At 40.3% G+C, this 20,002-nt stretch overlaps 1 protein-coding gene and 1 long non-coding RNA gene across 2 annotated transcripts; one reads left to right on the top strand and one right to left on the bottom strand.

Moving 5' to 3' along the window:
- Positions 1 to 259: 259 nt before the first annotated feature.
- On the bottom strand, positions 260 to 17,074 carry LOC5565441 (protein disulfide-isomerase). Its single transcript, XM_011494814.2, has 4 exons — positions 16,926 to 17,074; positions 16,444 to 16,662; positions 1,274 to 2,541; positions 260 to 1,210 (listed from the first exon to the last, which is right to left on the bottom strand). Exons 2-4 carry the CDS (start codon positions 16,601 to 16,603, stop codon positions 1,154 to 1,156), a joined length of 1,485 nt encoding a protein of 494 aa, XP_011493116.1. The 5' UTR covers positions 16,604 to 16,662; positions 16,926 to 17,074; the 3' UTR covers positions 260 to 1,153.
- Positions 13,896 to 16,636, top strand: LOC110679608. Its single transcript, XR_002502636.1, has 2 exons — positions 13,896 to 16,206; positions 16,266 to 16,636. It is a non-coding gene; the product is annotated as an uncharacterized LOC110679608 (long non-coding RNA).
- Positions 17,075 to 20,002: the final 2,928 nt, after the last annotated feature.

Genomic DNA, 20,002 nt, shown 5'->3' with positions numbered 1-20,002 from the left:
GTCATTGTCTCGCCGTCCGATGACAGTGAGGGAAGCATCTATGTAAAAGTCGCGCGACACCCTCTGCTTACATTGACGCTTTCCAGCCCTGAGCCAAGCAAAGCAAATCACAGACAGTGAAGCCACTTGGAACAATGATCTTAGAAGCAAGCTCTGCCCCGTGAAGTTTTAGGGATATGACGAAAAGAACATTCAAGTACCTACCATGAACATGCCAACGAAAATTTCGAAACAAATAACATACCAACCAAAACGGATATCAATTTTCCTATCACTTTATTATCATTTCATTCAACCGATTGTTTCCAAGACAGTTAGATTTTACCGCGAAAATGAATTTGCCAATTTCCTAACAAGTTGAGTAGATGTCAGATTAATTTCTGCTCTGCGTTCTTTGTTACATTTGAATTATGATGGTTCCTATGGAATAAAGCATCGCTAGTTTGTGCTGAAACCCGCGCAGAAGATTGCTAGTTTACTGGAGCTGGCAACCCATTTAGCAGAGCAGACTAAATGCTTCGGTTATTCAGCCCAGGTTTTGTCAATCAAGCTTTTGCCACAACATGGAAGAGGTCTGTTAGTTAAACAGCGGAAAAAAATTGATACTACATTCGTTTAGTGTTCCTTTCATAATTTTTATTTTGTTTAATGTTAATATAACATTTGAAAAATGCATTCTGTTACCTTAACTTCAACTTCTATCGCTTTTTCACACAATTTGCGCCTTTTTTGTCGATCTCAATTCATATTATATATTATTTTCTCACAATTCAGACTCCCCCTGACAGCGCACAAAACTATTAAATAAAAACAGTCTCTTGAAAAGATAAACTTCCTACTTTTCTTTCTTTCGCCTATCTGAAAAGGGGAAAACGGGGACCCTATCGTGACTATTTTACAACACTGTCTGTCTACCTGTCGATAATGCCTGCTGGATGGTGGAATTTTACATTCTCTGTTTTGTTCTGTCTGAGCTATATGGAATTTTGTTACAGGTGTGTGAGTGTATATTTGTGTGTATGTACTTGTTTCGGTAAGTGTCTGACGTGTTCCGTTAACCACACGATGGAATTCCGATGACGTTGGGGTTGTTTTGTCTCATGTGGTTTGGCTCTTAGCTCTTACTATTAACACTCCTCTGCTCAAAGGCAATTTACAGCTCATCCTTCTCTGGCTTCTGGTCCTCTTCGGTTTCCTCGACCTCGGGTTCCTGGGAAGAATAGAAATAGGATGTTAATCTTTGATTTTGATTGTTTCGCTAGCTTACACTTACCTCGGACTTTCCTTCCAGGAAGTTGACGAATCCTTCCAGAGTGCGCTCTCCTCGGTATTCGACCTTCTGGTTGTCTCCCTTTCGGTACAGGTAGATCGTTGGGAACGAGTTGATCTTGGTGTGCTCCAGCTCGTTGGCAGTAGCATCCATCTTGGCAATCACGATAGACTCGTGATCGGCGAATTTCTCTCCCAGTTTATCGTAGATTGGCACCAGCTGTTTGCAGTGTCCGCACCATGGGGCGTAGAATTCGACCAGCACATCCTTGGTTGAGTCCATGGCGACTTCGTCGAACTTGTCGGCGACCAGAACTTTGACGGGGTTCTTGTCCCAGTCTTCAGGGACTTCCTGGGACAGCAGGTGCTGCTTAATCTTGCCTTCGAAGAACTTGGAAACGAACAGCTCAACCTTATCAGCAGCCAAATCATTGGTTTCTGGCTTGTACTTGGCCATATCTTCTTCCAGATGGATGATGCGCATCGATGGGACCTCATCCTTCTTCATTCCGAAGAATTCCAGGATACGTTGGTGATCTTCTTGGTCGGCATCAATGGTGACGAACAGGATCTTCTCGCGGTACTTCTTGGCGACTTCCTTGGCGGCTTCAATGTACTTCTCCATGTGTCCAGCTTCCTTCGAGATGAAGAACAGCAGATGGTTCTTGATTTCTCCTCCGAAGATCTTCTGGGCGGTTTCGTGGCTGAAGTCAACAATCAGTGGCAGAGCCTGAGCGGTAACGAACTTCTTCAGAGCTTCCTCGGTGTATTCGCCATCGAAGACAGCCTTTCCATCATCGAAGTGCTTGAACAGAACAATGGATCCGCACTTGGCTTCGTATTTGGCGTACACATCTTCGCTGGAGGTCACGGCGAATGGATAGTCATCGACGGCATTGGCAGTAGCCAGGAAAGCCTTGCATTCAGCCGATTCGCGGTCCTTGAAGAAACCGACAACGGCGACATTGTGTTCCTTCAGAAATTCTTCGGCTTCGGCAACGGTTTCCAGTTCCTTGGCAGCTGGGCCAGTCTTCTTCTCCAACCAGGAAATGATGGTGTCCTTTTCGCGACCGCCAGTGTACTCAATGGGAGTTCCATTGCGGAAGAATTTCAGCGTCGGGTAGCCACGGACTCCATGCTTTTCGGAGAGTTCCTGCTCTTCGGTGGCATCGACCTTGCCGAGCTTGATGTTGGAGTTCTTCTCAGCCAGAGCCTTGGCGGCCTTGGCGTATTCAGGGGCGAGGGCTTTGCAGTGTCCGCACCATGGAGCATCTGTTGCGAGGCAAAAGAGTCAAATTGGAGTTAAAATTGGATGTCTATTTATGTAAAGGAAATGAAAACGTCTGATTCATGCATAACTAATGAATGGTTTTGAGTGGGGAAAACTATTGTTGTCCTTCGTTTGAAGAGTGTGCCACCAGCATTACAAGACGGGCCCCAATGACGTATCGGGGGAAAAGCGGGCCGGTAATAATGGGTAGCTCTATACATCAGCGGGACTTTCAAAGCTACAAAAGGCATCGGAGCAGAATCGTAAGAAACCCCTTTCAAGCTCGAGTGACGTACATACAAGGGGCGTTAATGCAAAATATCAAATTACACAATTTTCCCTGTTGATTCTCCGAACACACTTCTTCTCACAGACTGTTAACAGCGTACGGCCACAGCATATCGAAAGTATTCATTGCATCATTGTTGTAGGCATGCAAAAAGGGATGCTGCTCAAAGCAGCAAAAAATCGCCGCATACAATGCGGTTTGCAGAATAAAACAAACAAGGTTTGACGAACATTTAACATGATTTTTTCGACATGTTTTGACAGCGGGCGGTCAGCAGCATAAAATGCCCTTTTTTGGGGGGCTTCTCAAACAAACATGTGATCAATTCAATTTGGTGTACATATCGCGGTATTTATATAAAAAATGCCGATCAACGTGTCACTACGTTCATCCTGAAACGCGACAATCACTCTTGAAATAGTGTTCATGTTTTAGACAGTAACCAGTGATATCACATCAATTTGACAATTGAGTATTGCTGAAGTCCTGAAGTTCCCAGCTTGGAATGGTTATTGCTAAATATCTGATTCTCTGTATTTTCCTGGAATATTTACCGTAGATCCGATCTGCCTAACCTTTTAAGCTGCGATTTACGAAGAACCAACTTCATTTTAGTGCACAAAACAATCTACATTTTTGTGAGATCGAATTAACTAAGATCGGTCTTTGAAAACATTTTCGTTCGGAAAAGTTGAAAAAAGTTAATGGCTGCTTTCTGTTTAAGATTGTTGAAGACTCATTTCAGGATTCTAAGACAATTTTGTTCGGTATTATGTTGGAATAACTAATTGAAACGGGGCCTTCCTTAGCCGAGTGGTTAGAGTCCGCGGCTAGAAAGCAAAGCCATGCTGAAGGTGTCTGAGTTCGAATCCCGGTCGGTCCAGGATCTTTTCGTAATGGAAATTGCCTTGACTTCCCTGGGCATAGAGTATCATCGTACCTGCCACACGAGATACGAATGCGAAAATGGCAATTTTGGCAAAGAAACCTCTCAGTTAACAACTGTGGAAGTGCTCCTAAGAATACTACGCTGAGAAGCAGGCTCTGTCCCAGTAAGGACGTAATACCAAGAAGAAGAACTAATTAAAATTTATCGCTTTACTTCATTTTATGAAAAGAAAATGGAAATACTTAGACATCACTAGTAAATATATTATTATTATTATTCCGTCCGCGACTTCTTCTGTGTCGATTCAAGATAAGCGAAATATTAGAATTTGACGGAATTTACTCGTCCTATACTAATGATTGTTTCTTTTTCTTTTCCAAAGTTAAGTGAAGAAATTCAATTAATGTATTTTATACCTACTTTCTAATAATCCTCCAAATAGCAAAAGTTAAGATTACATTAGAAGCTGACCAAGGATTCTTATGGCAACATTGGACCGTGTGCGAATAATTTCAAGGTACTCTAAGCTCTTCCCTAGAAAAAAATTTGGCCTTCTTCAGAAAACATAATCTTTCAAGCTAAGTATGCTCTCTACTCAAGCAATTCGGTAGAATTGGTCAACTCTCTTCTAGCTTTGTGCGCAAGTTACGTTATTCTAATTAGAATCATGTCAGAGATCGTTCAGGTTTCAATCAGAATCGCACCTAGTCCTTCTTGTGAATATTTCTATGGATTCCGGTTTAATTTTGTTTAATAATACATTTTATACAGTCTTCAGCCAAAAGTTACAAAAACTTAACGATTGGCAACGAACAACACAAACTATGCTTCAAGATAGTGATGAAGCTTTCATTTGACAAAAAGTTCCCACCGACAGGAGCGAAAACCGAACCCACACTAACTGCGAGAATTGCGTTCCGGATGTTGAACAATCCTCCACAATGATACTGTGAGAATATTGCCTAGGATTCCATCCGAATCTTTCCCAAGATGTATTTTTAAATTCTATTTTGTATAAATGCTGTCCGATTTTGATTGGGTCCGGCTTGTTCGAACCATATACAGAGTGTGTAACAGTTCGTGTGTTACAATTATTGTTGTTACAAGTAATGTTAATTGTTGAATGTTTGTTTGTTTGCGTTAAATCACTAAATAATGTGTAAAAATTCCTAAACCAATTGACTGGAATCTTACAAAGGTATGAACATAACATGCATCAAGAAAGCACATGGTTTGTGACGTATTCGAATAAAACAGAAGAAAGCAATTTTGGGACTTGATCAATTTGTGCCAACCCAGACATCAAGCTGTTAGTTTCAAAGGAATTGATTCACTATAAGGTGCGCTGTAGGAGTTGGAATCCTGAATAAAAATTCAGTTATGAAGATATAAATTGTGTCACTATCAACTAAAAGTAGTTCGCTTAACAAAACACAAAAAATTATGGGAAAGACTCGAGGACCCAAACATTTAAAACGAAACCTCGTCATCCCGTTGAGTTCAAGGTGTAGCGTTCTACACATAAGGAATAGAGGGAACGCTACAAATGTAATTGTGCTTTGAAATATGTTAGCATGTGTAATTGTCTTATTTATCAATTCATTTATTGTAACATATGGAACATCGCAATCCGAGTACTCTATGAATCTTCATATTCACTCTCTCGTATAGTGCGTGACGAAAGAGCGTTCAAGAGCATTAACTCTTAAAATGAAATATATTCGCTTATGTTTCTTGATCAGATGACAGAGTGTCAGCAAATGTAATACGTGGTGACACACAGTGATCGGCACCAAACAGAGTAGAGTGTGTATCTTTCATGCCATAGATGTTGTCTGCCAAGGAACTGTGTGACAAACATGACAGATTTTGTAACAGATCTGTCAAATGTTTGAAACCCCTTGCTCATGATTCTGTGGAAATGTTGTCTTTATAAGAATTATGTTTTAAATTCATCGGTAATCATACTTTTAATTATGTGAGAAACCTGCACATTATCCGGTAAGATATCCCTTTAATTTTCTAACCAGGATTGAGTCTGAAACTCTCCCAAGCTTGTGTAAAAATCATAACATAGCATAGCATAGCATGAACATTAATCTTCTCGCAAGAACTTCTGTTTCGACTTGATAAAAATTACATATGTAAATGGTGAAACAAATCATGTTAGAGTACTTTTAATAATGGATAGGGTCACGTCTACTCCTTCCTTAATACGAGAAAGAGGAAGGTTAATGGCCAGCAAAATCAGCGTTTCATTGAAGCCCTCATAGATGTCGAAGAGTTGGATAATATAGCAAGGTTCATTACAGCTAGTGATGTGACCGGGTTCAAATTTTCTGTATTTATAATTGAGGTTATTTTGTGTATGTATGTTGGTAATTAGAATTTGAATAATGCTTGAAATATTTACACTATTGTTGGGAGTGACATAGTTAAGAAATCTAAATTTGGTTCATCATGATTTAGATTCTTTGCGATTTCAACAGATTTGAATTGTATTCCACAATTCACTACAGATTTCTTCAGACATATGTCAAGGAATACACTAAAAACATAGGAAAAAAGATCTTTTATATCGTGAAATCAACTGAAACTTTTATCAAAAAAATTTAAATAAATAGGTATGGAAGAAACCACGAAAAGATCTTTTTGGGATATCGCCATAAATCCATAAAGTTTATTATAAAAATTCACTCCGAATATTTGCCAATGAATGGCAGAGGAAGTTCTCTGTGAAAGTAATCGTTCCTACGGACCATAATATTCACTGCATCAGGATGCTGCTACGGCTAGCGTATACATACAGACTCTTAGCAGAAATCCACTGATGTACATATATCGTATATGATAGTTGGATGTTTTCGATAACAGAATCCTATTAAAAAACGTCAAGAATCACGGGAGTACCTATTCCTCAAATTTAACTAGGAAGTGCATACCTTTTCTCTTAATTGTTTGTTTGACTTTTCTCTTCTATTTGTTTGAAATGAAACGCATGAAATTATTTCAATGTCCAGGATTTTTCGTAATATGAATAACTTCCCTGGATTAAGCTAATTCATTAAATTCCCAGGACATAAATTATCATTGTAAGTACCACACGACATTCGAATGCAAAATTGCAAATTTGTCATAGAATATTTAAGCTAAGCCTACGTAACCGTTTTTGGGAGTTGGATCCATCCAGGCAGTAGACTGTCCCAGTAGGAACGTAACGCTATTAAGGAGCAGGATAGAGGTATATCAATGAAAAATGTACCGCCTAATAGTGTAAAATTGCCTTGCATCGGATTGATGGTTCAACACAAAAGTTGTATAAAAAGCCATTCAAATTAATGCAAATTAGGTGTGCCGTTAAATGTCACGAATTTTGAACAAAAAAGGTCACATGAAATCTTTTAACATGTTACACAACTTTCACTATGGTACCATCGTAATATGTTTGCGTAGTTATTTAATGATGAAGGTTGTTAATATTTTCATCTTTTCTCACGCTATTACACCTTGTTCAAACATTTACTACAGTTCACATGTCTTAAAATCGTGTGAAACACGAGTAATTTTCAACAAACTACCTTGGTCTAATTACAGTCTGAACCAATGAGCGTTCAACACATTTTCAAACGACATTTCGACCAATTTTATTTTTCAGACATCTATTGGACGCACCCAGTAGGTACCGCATAGCGGTCGTGCTGCGAGAAAGCTATGCTAAACTATTTTCCAGATGTAGGAGCTAGTGAACAAAGTGCAGCAGCAGTATCCATCGCATAGCAACTATCATACCCATCATGTGGTCTTGCGCCTGGGGCAAAAGTGATCGGCGAGATCGGTTCGGACTTTACTTGTTGCTGCTACTTGTCTTCTTTCTCGCTGTCTGAAAGGCGGAACTACGAGAACGAAGCGATGTGCGATGACAGGAAGAGATGGACGGGCAACATGGTTTTTCGATTCGATTGAATTACATCATTATGAGGCGAACTGCTAGGTATAGGTCTTTCCCCCGTTCCACGTTGGAAGATTGTTGGGGGCCGACTTGCGGTTGGAGCGCTGTATGTGGAGTCCAGAGAACTACGTGCTGCTGTAGTGGTTACATTCATACAGTACAGAGAGAACATTAATGTGTAAGAGGAAACAGGTTTTTCTGCCGATGAGCAGAGAAAGATGAAGGAAAGCATACACAGTGATAATCACACTCGTCTTGAATGGGGAGTACGATAACTGTAAATTCGCTCTGGGTGGATGGTTTCGATTCTTGGTGAAAGCTCGGAGCAAATCTGAAAGAATTGGTAGATCTTTAGGTTTGTAAAATGAGTGGGGATACAGTTTTTCCTAGAAGTCAGCTGACCGAATCGAAGCAGCGTCATCGAACGTTCCATTCTTTGGAATGTGCTAATGTAATGTAATGCCTGCCCAAGCTTTTTGAACTGCGGGCCAATCTCAGAAACAGTATTTGATAGCGGGTCAAATTTTTGTAGGGCATCGAGAAATCGATTTTTATAAAATCAAACAAGAATAAGTCAATAAAAGAGTTTCCTTTGAAGATCGTGGATTTCCGAAAAAAAAATCGGCATAGAATAATGCCTCTGAAAGTATTTTCAGGATTCTGCACATAATTTTGAGAGAATCTTAATTGGGATCGAATATGAATCATACGCAAGAAGTATGGTAGAACAGTCAACCGCACAAAATAGTAAGGTCACGGACCGAATGTTGGACAGCCCTGTTCTAATGTAAAAAATCAGGTGCGCGCAGTCGAGTATGCCTCTCTCTTCATGGGGTGAATGACCGCTAATGTAAATTGGCTTGCCGGCGATCATCATCGCGCATGACTCCCCCATGTATTGGTGAGAGATGGCGCTGCTGGGTTTGGCATGGCGTTGGCTTATTGCTGCGTTTCGTTACGCCTGCGGCCGGCTAAAGAAACCGAAAATGTGATCAACTGCCAATATTCGATCGCGCGTATTTGTGCATTCAGCAAACGATCACCAACCGGGGGAAAAGAAGAAATGGAATACCGGTAAAATACCGGCGGCGGTCGGCTGCGTTGCGATTTCGTAACATCTACGATCGGCTTGTTGCCGCAACGAAGATAGGTGTCCAGTCGACACGGGTTTTGATTGATAACGTATTAAAGGTTCGTGTTCTCTGGAAGGTCCGGTCGGTTGTCACACTGTAGACGTGGACATAGATTGGCATACATGCTGCGCCCTGTTGGCACGGTGCGTTATCAAAATGTAGTATGTAACATCAGCATTATTTCTGCCTAATCTTGATAGTGGACCGCGATTGGGACTGATAAGAGTTACTCGTGGGGTCGGAATGAAATGTTTATTCGTTCGAAAAATTTTACAGGTCACTGATAAGGGAAAGTGTTTCGTGGAGTGTTCAAGGATGTTACGTGGAACATGTAGAAGATATTTTAAAGTGGAAACTCCACGTCAATCGTTGTATGTTTGACTCTAACAAGAATTCTACGCCTATTCCTTAACATTCAACTGATTCGAAATACGATACAATATACAATACTGTTGTTAAATGCTAAGTGGAAGCTTAATCAGTATTGATCAGGTACACCACCGGGGCAAGTTGAAACTTGCTGAGGTAAGATTAATGATAAGTTTAAATCTCGCATAACTCTCGCCCTAAAAGCCATAGGTAACTGAGTGTAAATCCATTCGTTTGCTTAGAAACAACAAGCTACACACTCGGTTACCAATGGCTTTTAGAGCGAGACCATAAGGTATGCGAGAAATGCAAAACTATAAAGTTAGAGACCAAACAGAAACCCAGAAAACAAAAGAAACCAAACAGGAACTAGATGAGACAAGTTTTCGTGAGGATTCCTTAAGTAATCTCACCAGATAATCCTTAAAGGATACTTTTAAAACTGTAGATATTTGTTTAAACTGTCTTTCACGTATAACTACGAAGATGTCTTTATGAGTTCATTTAGTGGTTACGGAGTTCCTGAGAAATTCTCTCTAGAAATTTCTCCAGACTCTCTTTGAGGGAGTCGTAGAATTTCCTCGAAAAACTATCGTTCAGGATTTCTTTTAAATTTCAATCACGATCCCCCTTTACTACGGAATTTTTCTACGATGAATTTTTATCTAGAAAGTTTCAAAGAAGCCTCCTGGGAATTGTCAAAGTAATTTACCATAAGTTATTGAAGTAAGAACTTTCTCCGTGAAAAAAAAATGTGGCATTACTAAAGCAATCTCCGATGAACCTTCTGTGGACATTCCTCATGAACTCCTACAAGGATATCTGAAAGAACTCGTGGACTCTGCAGGGTTCAATAATTGAAACGCATTGAATTGCGTTGAATTGAAAGGTCGTAAAACCTTTCACAAAAAATAATACTCATAAAACAATCACGGCCTAACCCACCGAAAACCGTTTTCCCCCAAAAAACCATGCTCTACTTTCTTGTTTAGACGACGTGATGTTTTCTCTACATTCGAGCCGCAAGCCCACTTCCACTTCATGACTAATGCCATTTCTTTAGTAGTTCGCCAACGCGTCGCACAGCCATTGGACCACGTAGAACGTGTTACATAGCAGCAGACATAGCGGATCTCTCGCAAACCGGTTGAATTTGGTCGTCTTTTCCAAACAACCCGCTGGCTGGTTGGCGCTGGCACTGGCGAACAGCTTGCCGCTTAGTGTAAGAAACAGTTCGTCGCCATCTCTAATAGGAGATTGTTTGTGACTCGTCATCTTCGTAATCGTCGTCGTTGTCGTAGTCGCTGCCACCATGGCACTCGCAAAACGGTTTCTGTGTCTCTGTTGAGGATGATGATGAGCACATTCACTCCTTTCTCCGCGAGATTGAGATGGTGCTTCGGAATGGCACATTCCCTTTTTTCACCCGATTGGAATGGATTGGCCTGGTAACACTGAAAAAGCAGAGACAACAGAGCGAAATACGCAGACTTTTATGCAACACTACCACTAAATTAGGGACAGTGGTGTCTATATGAGACCAGAGGTTCCCAAATATCGGCGATTGTTGAAGATTGAAGATACTTTTAAAAATGTTGAACTTCATATAGATAACTAACACAAAATGTTAGATCTGACTAGTCCAGACATCGCAAGAAATATCGTCAAGAATCTCACTGAGATTTTTACAAGCATTTCATCAATAATTCCCGAAGAATTCTAGGGGAACAACAAAAAGCTTGCAAACATAAGTTAAATATCGCTCTAGAAATATGATTTAGATTTCAACGAGACTCAATTAAATCTAACACGAAATTTGTCAAAAAAATTACCGAAACCCGACAAAACTCTTTATGGATTCTGCAAAGCGCTTTACCAAAAATCGGTCCAATAACGTTCCGCAGTTTTCAATTCGAATGCCTGCTAGTAATTTTTATTTTCGGTAATGCTTCTGAAGCCTGACCATTGATCAAACGTATTCTATACCTTCCAATTAACCACACCCCACTTTCGTGGTATCCAATACGCAGATTTCTATTACCAAATAGCCAGGGCAGCTGGCGACTGTTGGGAGATGCGTCAATCTTGTATAAGAGCCAGAGATTAGCCTAGAATATCTGTCTCAAGTAACGGAGCAACCCTCACACAATGATCTTGTATCAGTAGTATCGCTAAAGCTACTGCTACTGATCGAATTTTCGAATCATCTGCAATCGAATGTATTATTTATTTCCATAGAAGACAGCATAAAGTTCTTCACACTGTTATTGAATTAACAATCTAACTCATAGAAATTTTGATTAAGTTTAATAATATTTATAATAATTGACATACAACAATTCTCTAACTCGATGGTCGCTTCAATTTCGAGTTATTGAGGAGATATTCTATACTGGTATCCAAATAGTGAGAATAAACATAGTTCAATTGCTATTAATTGCTTCAATTGAACATGGAATCAACGCTTTCTTCATTTTGAGAGAGCTCTGAACCTTTTGGTCCACAGCTGAACTTGTTAAATGCATTCAGTCTCTTGTTACCAGGAATGATGATCAAACGTATGGCGCTCAGAGCAAACGCAGTACTGTTCATATCTTCACCTGTTTCAACCCATTATCTTGTCTTATGACTAGGTGAGTGACGTCTTATGATTATGAAACGAAGCCAAACATCAAATTTTTAAGAGCACTAGTTTTAGAGAATCAAACAGTGCTCCGAGCTGATTTCAGTCACTAACACGTACTGCCGTTCTACGCATATTTGTCCCGCGATCCATAAGGTTTACATAGAACATGCACTCAGGCAAAAATACTATGAATATCCATTATTTTCCCTTATGTTTATTTGCCACAAGAAATCGGTAAGTATTTTATTGATTCACCTTATGAACTTATCTGAATTATGCCAATGTGATGTCTTGCTTATTTCATAAAACATCATTATGAAAATTGAAATGATAATTTAAGAATTTCTTCTATTGGCAGTATAAACTACATTAGTTTCTATGACACTAATTATTATTCCACAGTTCGTTTTTTATACCTCGTGGACAATACACAATAGACAATAGGTTCTCTAGATCTATGATCTTGAAAACCTTAAGCTTAATCTGAGAATTTGTTCAGGGCTATTGAAAAGATTACCAGAGCTTTCGTAATTTGTAGAGCTCAGGGCCCTACCACTGCAGGTCTTTTAGTAGAATTGTTGTATGTCTGACAATGACGCTCTGGAATGTTTCACAGCAGAAGAACCATAACAACAGCAGGTTTAAGTTCAGGGCCACTACTAAAGCCTTCTAAAATAGTATGTACAGATCATGCCTTCGAAGCAAATGATTGTTACTCAAGCTCAAGGCTTAAATATAGAACTTTACAACAACATATTTAAGCATTGGATATCGACAATTTTATAGTTTAAACGAATGAGTAATGGCTTAGGCATGGTGATACTTTATACTCAGGGAAGTCTAGAAATTCATCAACGAAAAGATCCAGGACCATACTGGGATTTGCTCAAAGGACATACTACCCATAAACACATGTCAGTTTCATGTTTGCTTGGTTTCCTATTCACATGGGACAATTATGCGTTTATGGGCAGCATACCAATAATTAAATATATACAATTTAAACCTGTGATTTATAAATCGAATTAAAAATTTGATTTTTGGGAAAAAAACGCATTAATTAATTTGAAGCCTGTGGGGTTGGGAGCCCCTGCCATGAGCTCAACCAGCAAGCCATCGCGGTGTGTTGGTGCGTGTTCGCGCACCAACACAACGCACATCGGCTTTCATCTATCCAGACATCGGAGAATGAAGCAAAAAAAGAAGCAATCAGCGGAAAGTATAGCGATACCGCTTCACACAATGTAATGTACTATTCGTCGTATTCTTGTTATTACTACTTAACAACAACTTGCGGCTGAGATAGTGTTAATTTTAATGAACGCCAACTCCTCCCTGATTATGATTGCATATCTTGTTGGAGAGGAAGGAGGTTGAGAACTACACATTGCGATTAATCTATAAACGAGGAGAGCCGCATGTGCCTGTATGGGAGCGTGCTTCTAATCGCCCGAGAAAGCCTCTGGGTATAGTACAGTGACGGACAAAACTTTGGAGCTTGGATTCTAATTGGAAATCAAGTCACTGATTTAGATAGGTATAAAATGTTATGACGAGAATAAGTAGACCTAAACATAGTAAATTGGATACCATGTTTGGTTAGCAAGGTTGAAAAACAGTGTTCTAACAGAATAACTGTAAGAGTTTCAAGCTAAATTTCAAATCATTTTTAGGATGTAATTCTTGGAAGAGTTTCTGGCAAATTTCTTAAATAATATTTTGATGGAAATCCAAACAGTTTCTAGTACTTGTGAGGAGCAGTTTTGTAGTGATTCCTACAGAATTCAGGTAGGAGATCCTTTCTGGCTTTCTGTCAAACATATTTTACATTTGTTTGCCAGCAGGTTACTCAAAATGCATGGGGACGTCCCTTAGCCGAGTGGTTAGAGTCCGTGGCTACAAAGCAAAGCCATGCTGAAGGTGTCTGGGTTTGATTCCCGGTCGGTCCAGGATCTTTTCGTAATTAAAATTTTCTTGACTTCCCTGGGCATAGAGTATCATCGTACCTGCCACACGAGATACGAATGCGAAAAATGGCAACTTTGGCAAAGAAAGCTCTCAGTTCAAAATTGTGGAAGTGCTCATGGGACAGTAAGCTGAGAAGTAAGCTTTGTCCCAGTGAGGACGTTATGTCAAGAAGAAAAAGAAAAAGAAGTCAGTCAAAATACGCTTTGAGTTTGGCCAAGCATTGTCCAGAACTGCAAAAATATTTCATTAAATTCATCCAATTCACAATTTTCTCTAAGAAACTCGGCAATAAACTGCAGACATTTGGATGCCTTCCATTCTAGATCTGTTGAATTTGAAATTGAGAAGAACTTTGGCCTTAAGAACAAAGAAAATCTGGCTCTTTATTATGGGGAAATTTAGCCCGAGGCTGGTTCAAAGAATGCTTTTATTTATTATTTTACGGTTTTCTAAAGATTATCTCGTTGTTCAATTTTACCAAGATTTAAATCAAGATTTTGTTCGAGGAAACATCCAAAATTCATTCCAGTGAAATATTTAGTCCAGCAGAAATGCTTTAATAAATTTTGAACGAATTTATTCAGTAATTGGCTCCGTAGAATCATCGAGGGCTTTTTTAGGACATTATTGGAGAAATCCCTAAAAAATCCGAAAAGTATCGCTACAACAATTCCTATAGTAATCTCTGATAAAACTTCTGTAGAAATTCCTGTTGAACTCTTACGAACATCTTTGAAAAGTTCCCTATCTTCAGAAGAAGTTTTATAGGTTTTTCAAGATGAATTGCTAAGGGACCGTCTATAAATGACGTAGCATTTTTTGTCGAAATTTTTACACCCCCCTCCCCCATCGTAGCCTGTTTTCTCATACCTAACACATGGTTCGTCTCAAAATCATAGACTCCCCCTAACCTTAAAATGCTTTGTCATTTATAGCCGATCTCTAAGATAATTATTTATAAAAACAATCAATTGAATCGCTGGATAAAATCCTACAAAACTTTCTGGAGGCATGCCCTAAAATACATAGAATAGAATCTCTTAAAAAACTTGTGTAGAAATGGACGAAATAGCTGCAGTAGTATTTGTTGGTGAGAAACCTTAAATGAAATATTGTAGAATCTACACACCAAATTTTCCATCCAGGTTTCAGCAATATGCATTGCTGAAACAATTTCAGCAACACCTTGTTTTACTGATATCCAGCATTTTTGAAAATGTTTGCTGGAATTCAGCTATATAACTTGCTGAATACTTGTCAACACTTGATTTTTTGCTGGAATTCAGTAAATAGTTTGACAGCTTTGAAAATTTGCCGTAAATCAGTTAAATTGAATACTAAACTCACATCACCAATCATGTTTTTTGCTGAAAACCAGCAAACATTTCAATCTGTCATACAATAATCTTCAAACAAATAAAGTTCGTACTCAAATCTTGCTGGTTTTGATAAGTGAAAAATCCAAAAGTTTTTGAACTTTTTAGAGTTGCGGATGGAAATCTCACTAAGCTATATTTCGTAAGTAAAGATTGAAGAACTTCTTATTTATAACATCATAAACTTTTGATGCATTCCAGGACCCCGACGGAACCGAAATGGCACAAGATAATATGGCTCTGTCTCTTTCTTCAAAGCAGAGCATAAACTGCAAGATTGTTCATCCCAACTCCAACAATTTTAAAAAAGTTATATTTTAATATTTCTCAAACTTGTCATTGTAAATATCTTGAACATCATCTATTTTTTTTTTTCGAAAAAGGATCCGAAAAGCAAGCTAAGACATTTGTAAACAAGCAACTACTGGACATGCACAAAATGAAATGCAATTTGCTGGATGTTCAGCATAATAGCTGTCACGTTCACTGGAATGCTTTTTGCTGGATGATCAGCAAAAATTGGTTTTGCTGGATGGATTGCTGAATTTACAGCACAAAAAAAGTCAGCAAAACTTTGCTGGTTTACAGCAATAAAGATTTGGTGTGTAGGTTCGAAAATGCACTCGACATGTGTTATCATTAAGGTACAAGAAAAAATGGCACAAATCCTAAAGATTTGTCCGTCACTGTACGGTCCCACAGGCCATCCACATAGGAACCGACGCGACTACGTGTATAGGTATGCTGCAATGCAAGCACGACAAAAAAAACTTCCACGTATACAGCGAGATTATCGTGATTCAAAATAAGCTACAATTTCATGTCTGGAACAAACTAAGGAGTGCTGAACAGCAAAGAAACCTAATTATACCAGATAAGACAGACAAATGGGCCAACGTATTGTGATTTGGCAAACCGGGGTGATGTGTTGGCGTTTTATGCACCGCCAAATTAAACCACATTGCACTTGATACCTCAGTATAACTCACTTCCACTTGATTCTCTCTACATTCAAACCGTTTAACTGTTCTTATATCGATATGTCTCTATCGATAGCTTTGTTGAATAGTAGGCTGGGAAACACATTCACTCAAAGCAGGCCGATGAATAATAAATGTTTCACCTAGATCTAGCAGGCCAAGCCGAGTCACACATCATTTCTTATTCGTTCCGAATCGTGGCAACTCTTCAAAGTCCAGACCACAGAAAAAGAAAAATCCGACCCGGAATAGATTCCAGCCGCACGATTTCCAAGATGGAGAAGCGAATCGATAGTCAATACAGAAGAGAAAAAGATGTACTCACAGAACTCAACCAGGACGAATTCGTTGCCTTCGACCACCGACTGGAAGTTATCCTTGGTCAGCACCAGGACGCCATCCTCTTCCTTCACTTCGGCATCCGAGGCCACCAGAGCCAATCCGGCGACCAAAAGCACCAAACTTAACGACTTTAGAACTCGCATATTGTAATCCGGACTATATGTTTCCTTAGCCTACCCGTTGCCTTTGTTCCTTCCTTGGTCTGTTCCGAAATCCGAATTGTAGGAACCGGGGGGAAGAGAGAGAAAAGAAAGATTTTCTAATTCACTGGTAGGTCGTAACCGGTGCGCGTTTTTCCGTCGACTGCAATCGGCCGGAAGTCGGATCTTGGCTTTTATATTTTTCGTCTTGGACACTGTGCCTAGGAAGCAATTTCACATCCGGGAAAAGAACACACTTCACCAAGTTCCAGACCAAGATTTCCAGACAGAAAAATCGCACTGCGAGAAAAACACGACTACTTACATCAACGCTCAGACCACTACTGACTGATAGATGATGGGTTCGGCTCGTGGAGAGTTGATGACGGCGACAGGAAAAGTCGAACGTGGCAAACTCTCAACCTCGAGCTCGTGTGCTGTTGCGATTGGCCACGAACGACGCACGAAAACGTCACGGGATAGCGGAGTCGCTTTATCGAGGTAGAGTGATTCGGTTCCGGTAAATTACCTAAGCTGGATCAAACTTCATGATTCAATTCATAAATTAGAAATGTTTGAAAAAAGAAATCAAATTTTGTTTTGGATTTTGTATTTGAAACATTTTGTTAGAATTATACAATAAAAATATTATTACGGAATAGCTAAATTAAACATACTATAATGGTTTAGGTACTGCAGGTCAGCGCTGTCAACAATTTCACTTTCTGAGATGTTCCAATTGTTATCCCCGCTGCTGAAAACATACACCAACAAAACACAGCTTTCAGTGTTGCCAGTTTTTAAAACAGTTTTTCCTATTTGCCGCAATTTTTGGCTGACCTTTTTTGTGCTGTAAATTTAGCAATTGATCCAGCAAAATCAAATTGGTTGATCTTTCAGCAAAGCATATTCTCATCAAAGTGACAGCTGCCTGGATAAAAACGTACCATTCAGTGAATGGAATAAACCATATATGTGCAATACAGCGTATTGTAATTGAATGTGGAAGCAACATTATTCTTGTTTGAAAATACAATACAAAAACAATTTAATATATTGTAACAGAACACTGTATTGTTTTTTATTGGTTTTATACCTTACAATTTTGGTTGAATTCCTTTTTTCGCATAAAATGATGGTTGCTTTTTTCTGTGTAGCTTGGCTGAAAGAAGTACAGTGACCAAGGGGTTGATCACTTGTTTGATGCACATCAAATGTGCATTGAATGGCATCAAATGCCTTTTTCGTGATTCACATCAACTTAGCCCTAAGGTTGAAAACTTCATTTTGTTATCATAGTAACAGCGTCGTTCCGCTGACAACGCGATTGACTTTGCCTTCCAAATTGATCGCAGTTTTACGGTTCAATTTCATTTGTATCATTTGTAATATAAATCGATTGTTTAATAAAGTAGAAATCATCTAGAAAAGTTGGAAATAAATCAACCTCCTCCCTCTCCCATAAGCTTTACTTCATAAATACTGTGGGTTTGGCGGAACAGGATTCAGTGGATTACGCGACCGGTAGGAAGGAAATCGACGGGAAACTCTTGGAAAATAATCGGATCAAAATATGAACGCACGCGGTACTGTCGAATGGCGTTTTATTAGATAATAACAACAATCAAAGTATACATACTGAAAGGTATACCACACAATGTGGTTTATGCTCTGGTATGGTAGATGCCCTGCCCGGTGTAGAGGGATGACACGTTGTACTCCTAACACTCCTCCTCAACGATCAGCCCTCGGAGGTCCAAGTCCAAGTAACTTCGAGAACCGATGGTGTTTCACAGTCCCAAGTAGCTTCGTCAGCACGTCAGCTCTCATTTCGTCGGTTTGACAATATTTCAGCTTTACGGTTCCTCGCTCACACAAATCCTTGACGAAAAAACGCTTAGTCTCCACATGTTTCGACCTCTTGTTGATCTTCTCCGATTGTGCAAATGCTAGATAACCTTGGTTGTCCTCGTGGACAACAGTCGCGGTCAACTGGCTCTCCCCCAAATCTTCCAACAAGCGTCTCATCCACAGAACTTCCTGGCAAGTTTCTCCCAACGCAATGAACTCCGCCTCCATGGACGAAAGGCTTACGCAGTCCTGACGACGACTGACCCATGATACGACACCTCCAGCAAAGAACGTTGCAAATCCTGTCATGGACTTACGCGTCTGTGGGTCTCCTGCCCAATCAGCGTCCGAGTACGCAACTAGCTCGTTGATCTCGACGCCTCCTAGCTTCAATCTCCAGTCGACGGTGCCCTTAAGGTAACGGATCACTCTCTTAGCAGCCGTCCAGTCATTCTCAGTTGGCGCAGCAATTTTTCTCCCTAAAATCGACACACTTGCAGCTATGTCGGGTCTTGCACACACTGCAACGTACATCAGTGCTCCGACGATGCTCCGGTACTTCGTACTGTCTTCCATGACTTCGCTTGTAGCTGTGTTCTTGAGAAATCCCTGGTCCATGGGCGTTTTCGCTACCTTCGCATTCCCCAGTCCAGCTTTCACAACAAGTTTCTCGATGTAGCTCTTAACACCCAGGCTGTAGACTCCGTCAGGGCCTCGCTGTAGTTCCAGACCCAAGAAATGCTTCACTCCTCCGAGCCAGCTTATCTGAAAGTTCTTCCTCAAAGCCTCGTAGACACGATTGATTTCAGCCTCACTCTCGCAAGCGACGAGAAGATCGTCGACGTATACGATGAGATAAATCCTGATTTCGTTCTTTACCATAGTGAACAAACACGGATCCGCTGAATTGGTGATGAACCCCACACTCTTCAAAACTCCGAACAACTTCTGGTTCTAGCACCTAGCGGATTGCTTTAACCCATAGCTGCTCCGACGCCATCTGCACACTCTCTCCTCCTGGCCCCGCACTGTGAACCGGGTAGCTGACGCATGTACACCTCCTCATCGATGTCGCCATACAAATAGGCGGTCTTTACGTCCAAGTGCCGCAGAAGCAGTTTATCTCTTCCGGCTAGCGCCAAAAGTGTCCGTAGAGTAGCGTGTCGAGTGACAGGGGCAAAGACTTCATCAAAGTTTACACCGTATCTCTGCGTATAGCCCTGTGCTACGATGCGTGCCTTGAATCGCGCTACTTCGCCCGCTTCATTCAGCTTCGCCTTATTAACACAGCGACTACCCACTACTTTCTTGCCGGGCGGCAAGTCGACTAGGTCCCAAGTGCCGTTCACCATGTGCGACTGGTACTCTTCGTCCATCGCACTTCGCCAGGATTTTGCTTGCTCAGACTTCGTTGCTTCGTTAAAGTTCACCGGTTCCTTCATCGCGTGGGTAGCAATACCCACCTCATAGTCTCCGAAATGCTTCGGCAACTTGGCACGAGTCTTCCGAGTCACCAACTTTGGAGCGCTCGCTGGAACATCCTCTTGCTCA

Source organism: Aedes aegypti, chromosome 3, assembly GCF_002204515.2.
Source record: "Aedes aegypti strain LVP_AGWG chromosome 3, AaegL5.0 Primary Assembly, whole genome shotgun sequence".
Classification (NCBI taxonomy): Eukaryota; Metazoa; Arthropoda; class Insecta; order Diptera; family Culicidae; genus Aedes; species Aedes aegypti.
The sequence above is the reverse complement of the archived record's forward strand: the minus strand, read 5'-3'. Positions and strand labels throughout refer to the sequence as shown.

Excerpts from the sequence above, each read along its gene's own strand:
- LOC5565441 (XM_011494814.2), bottom strand. The coding sequence starts at position 16,603 with ATGCGAGTTCTAAAGTCGTTAAGTTTGGTGCTTTTGGTCGCCGGATTG. Across the intron at positions 2,542-16,443 it reads ATTCGTCCTGGTTGAGTTCT|ATGCTCCATGGTGCGGACAC; the intron begins GTGAGTACATCT and ends GCCTCGCAACAG. Across the intron at positions 1,211-1,273 it reads TCCTGGAAGGAAAGTCCGAG|GAACCCGAGGTCGAGGAAAC; the intron begins GTAAGTGTAAGC and ends TATTCTTCCCAG.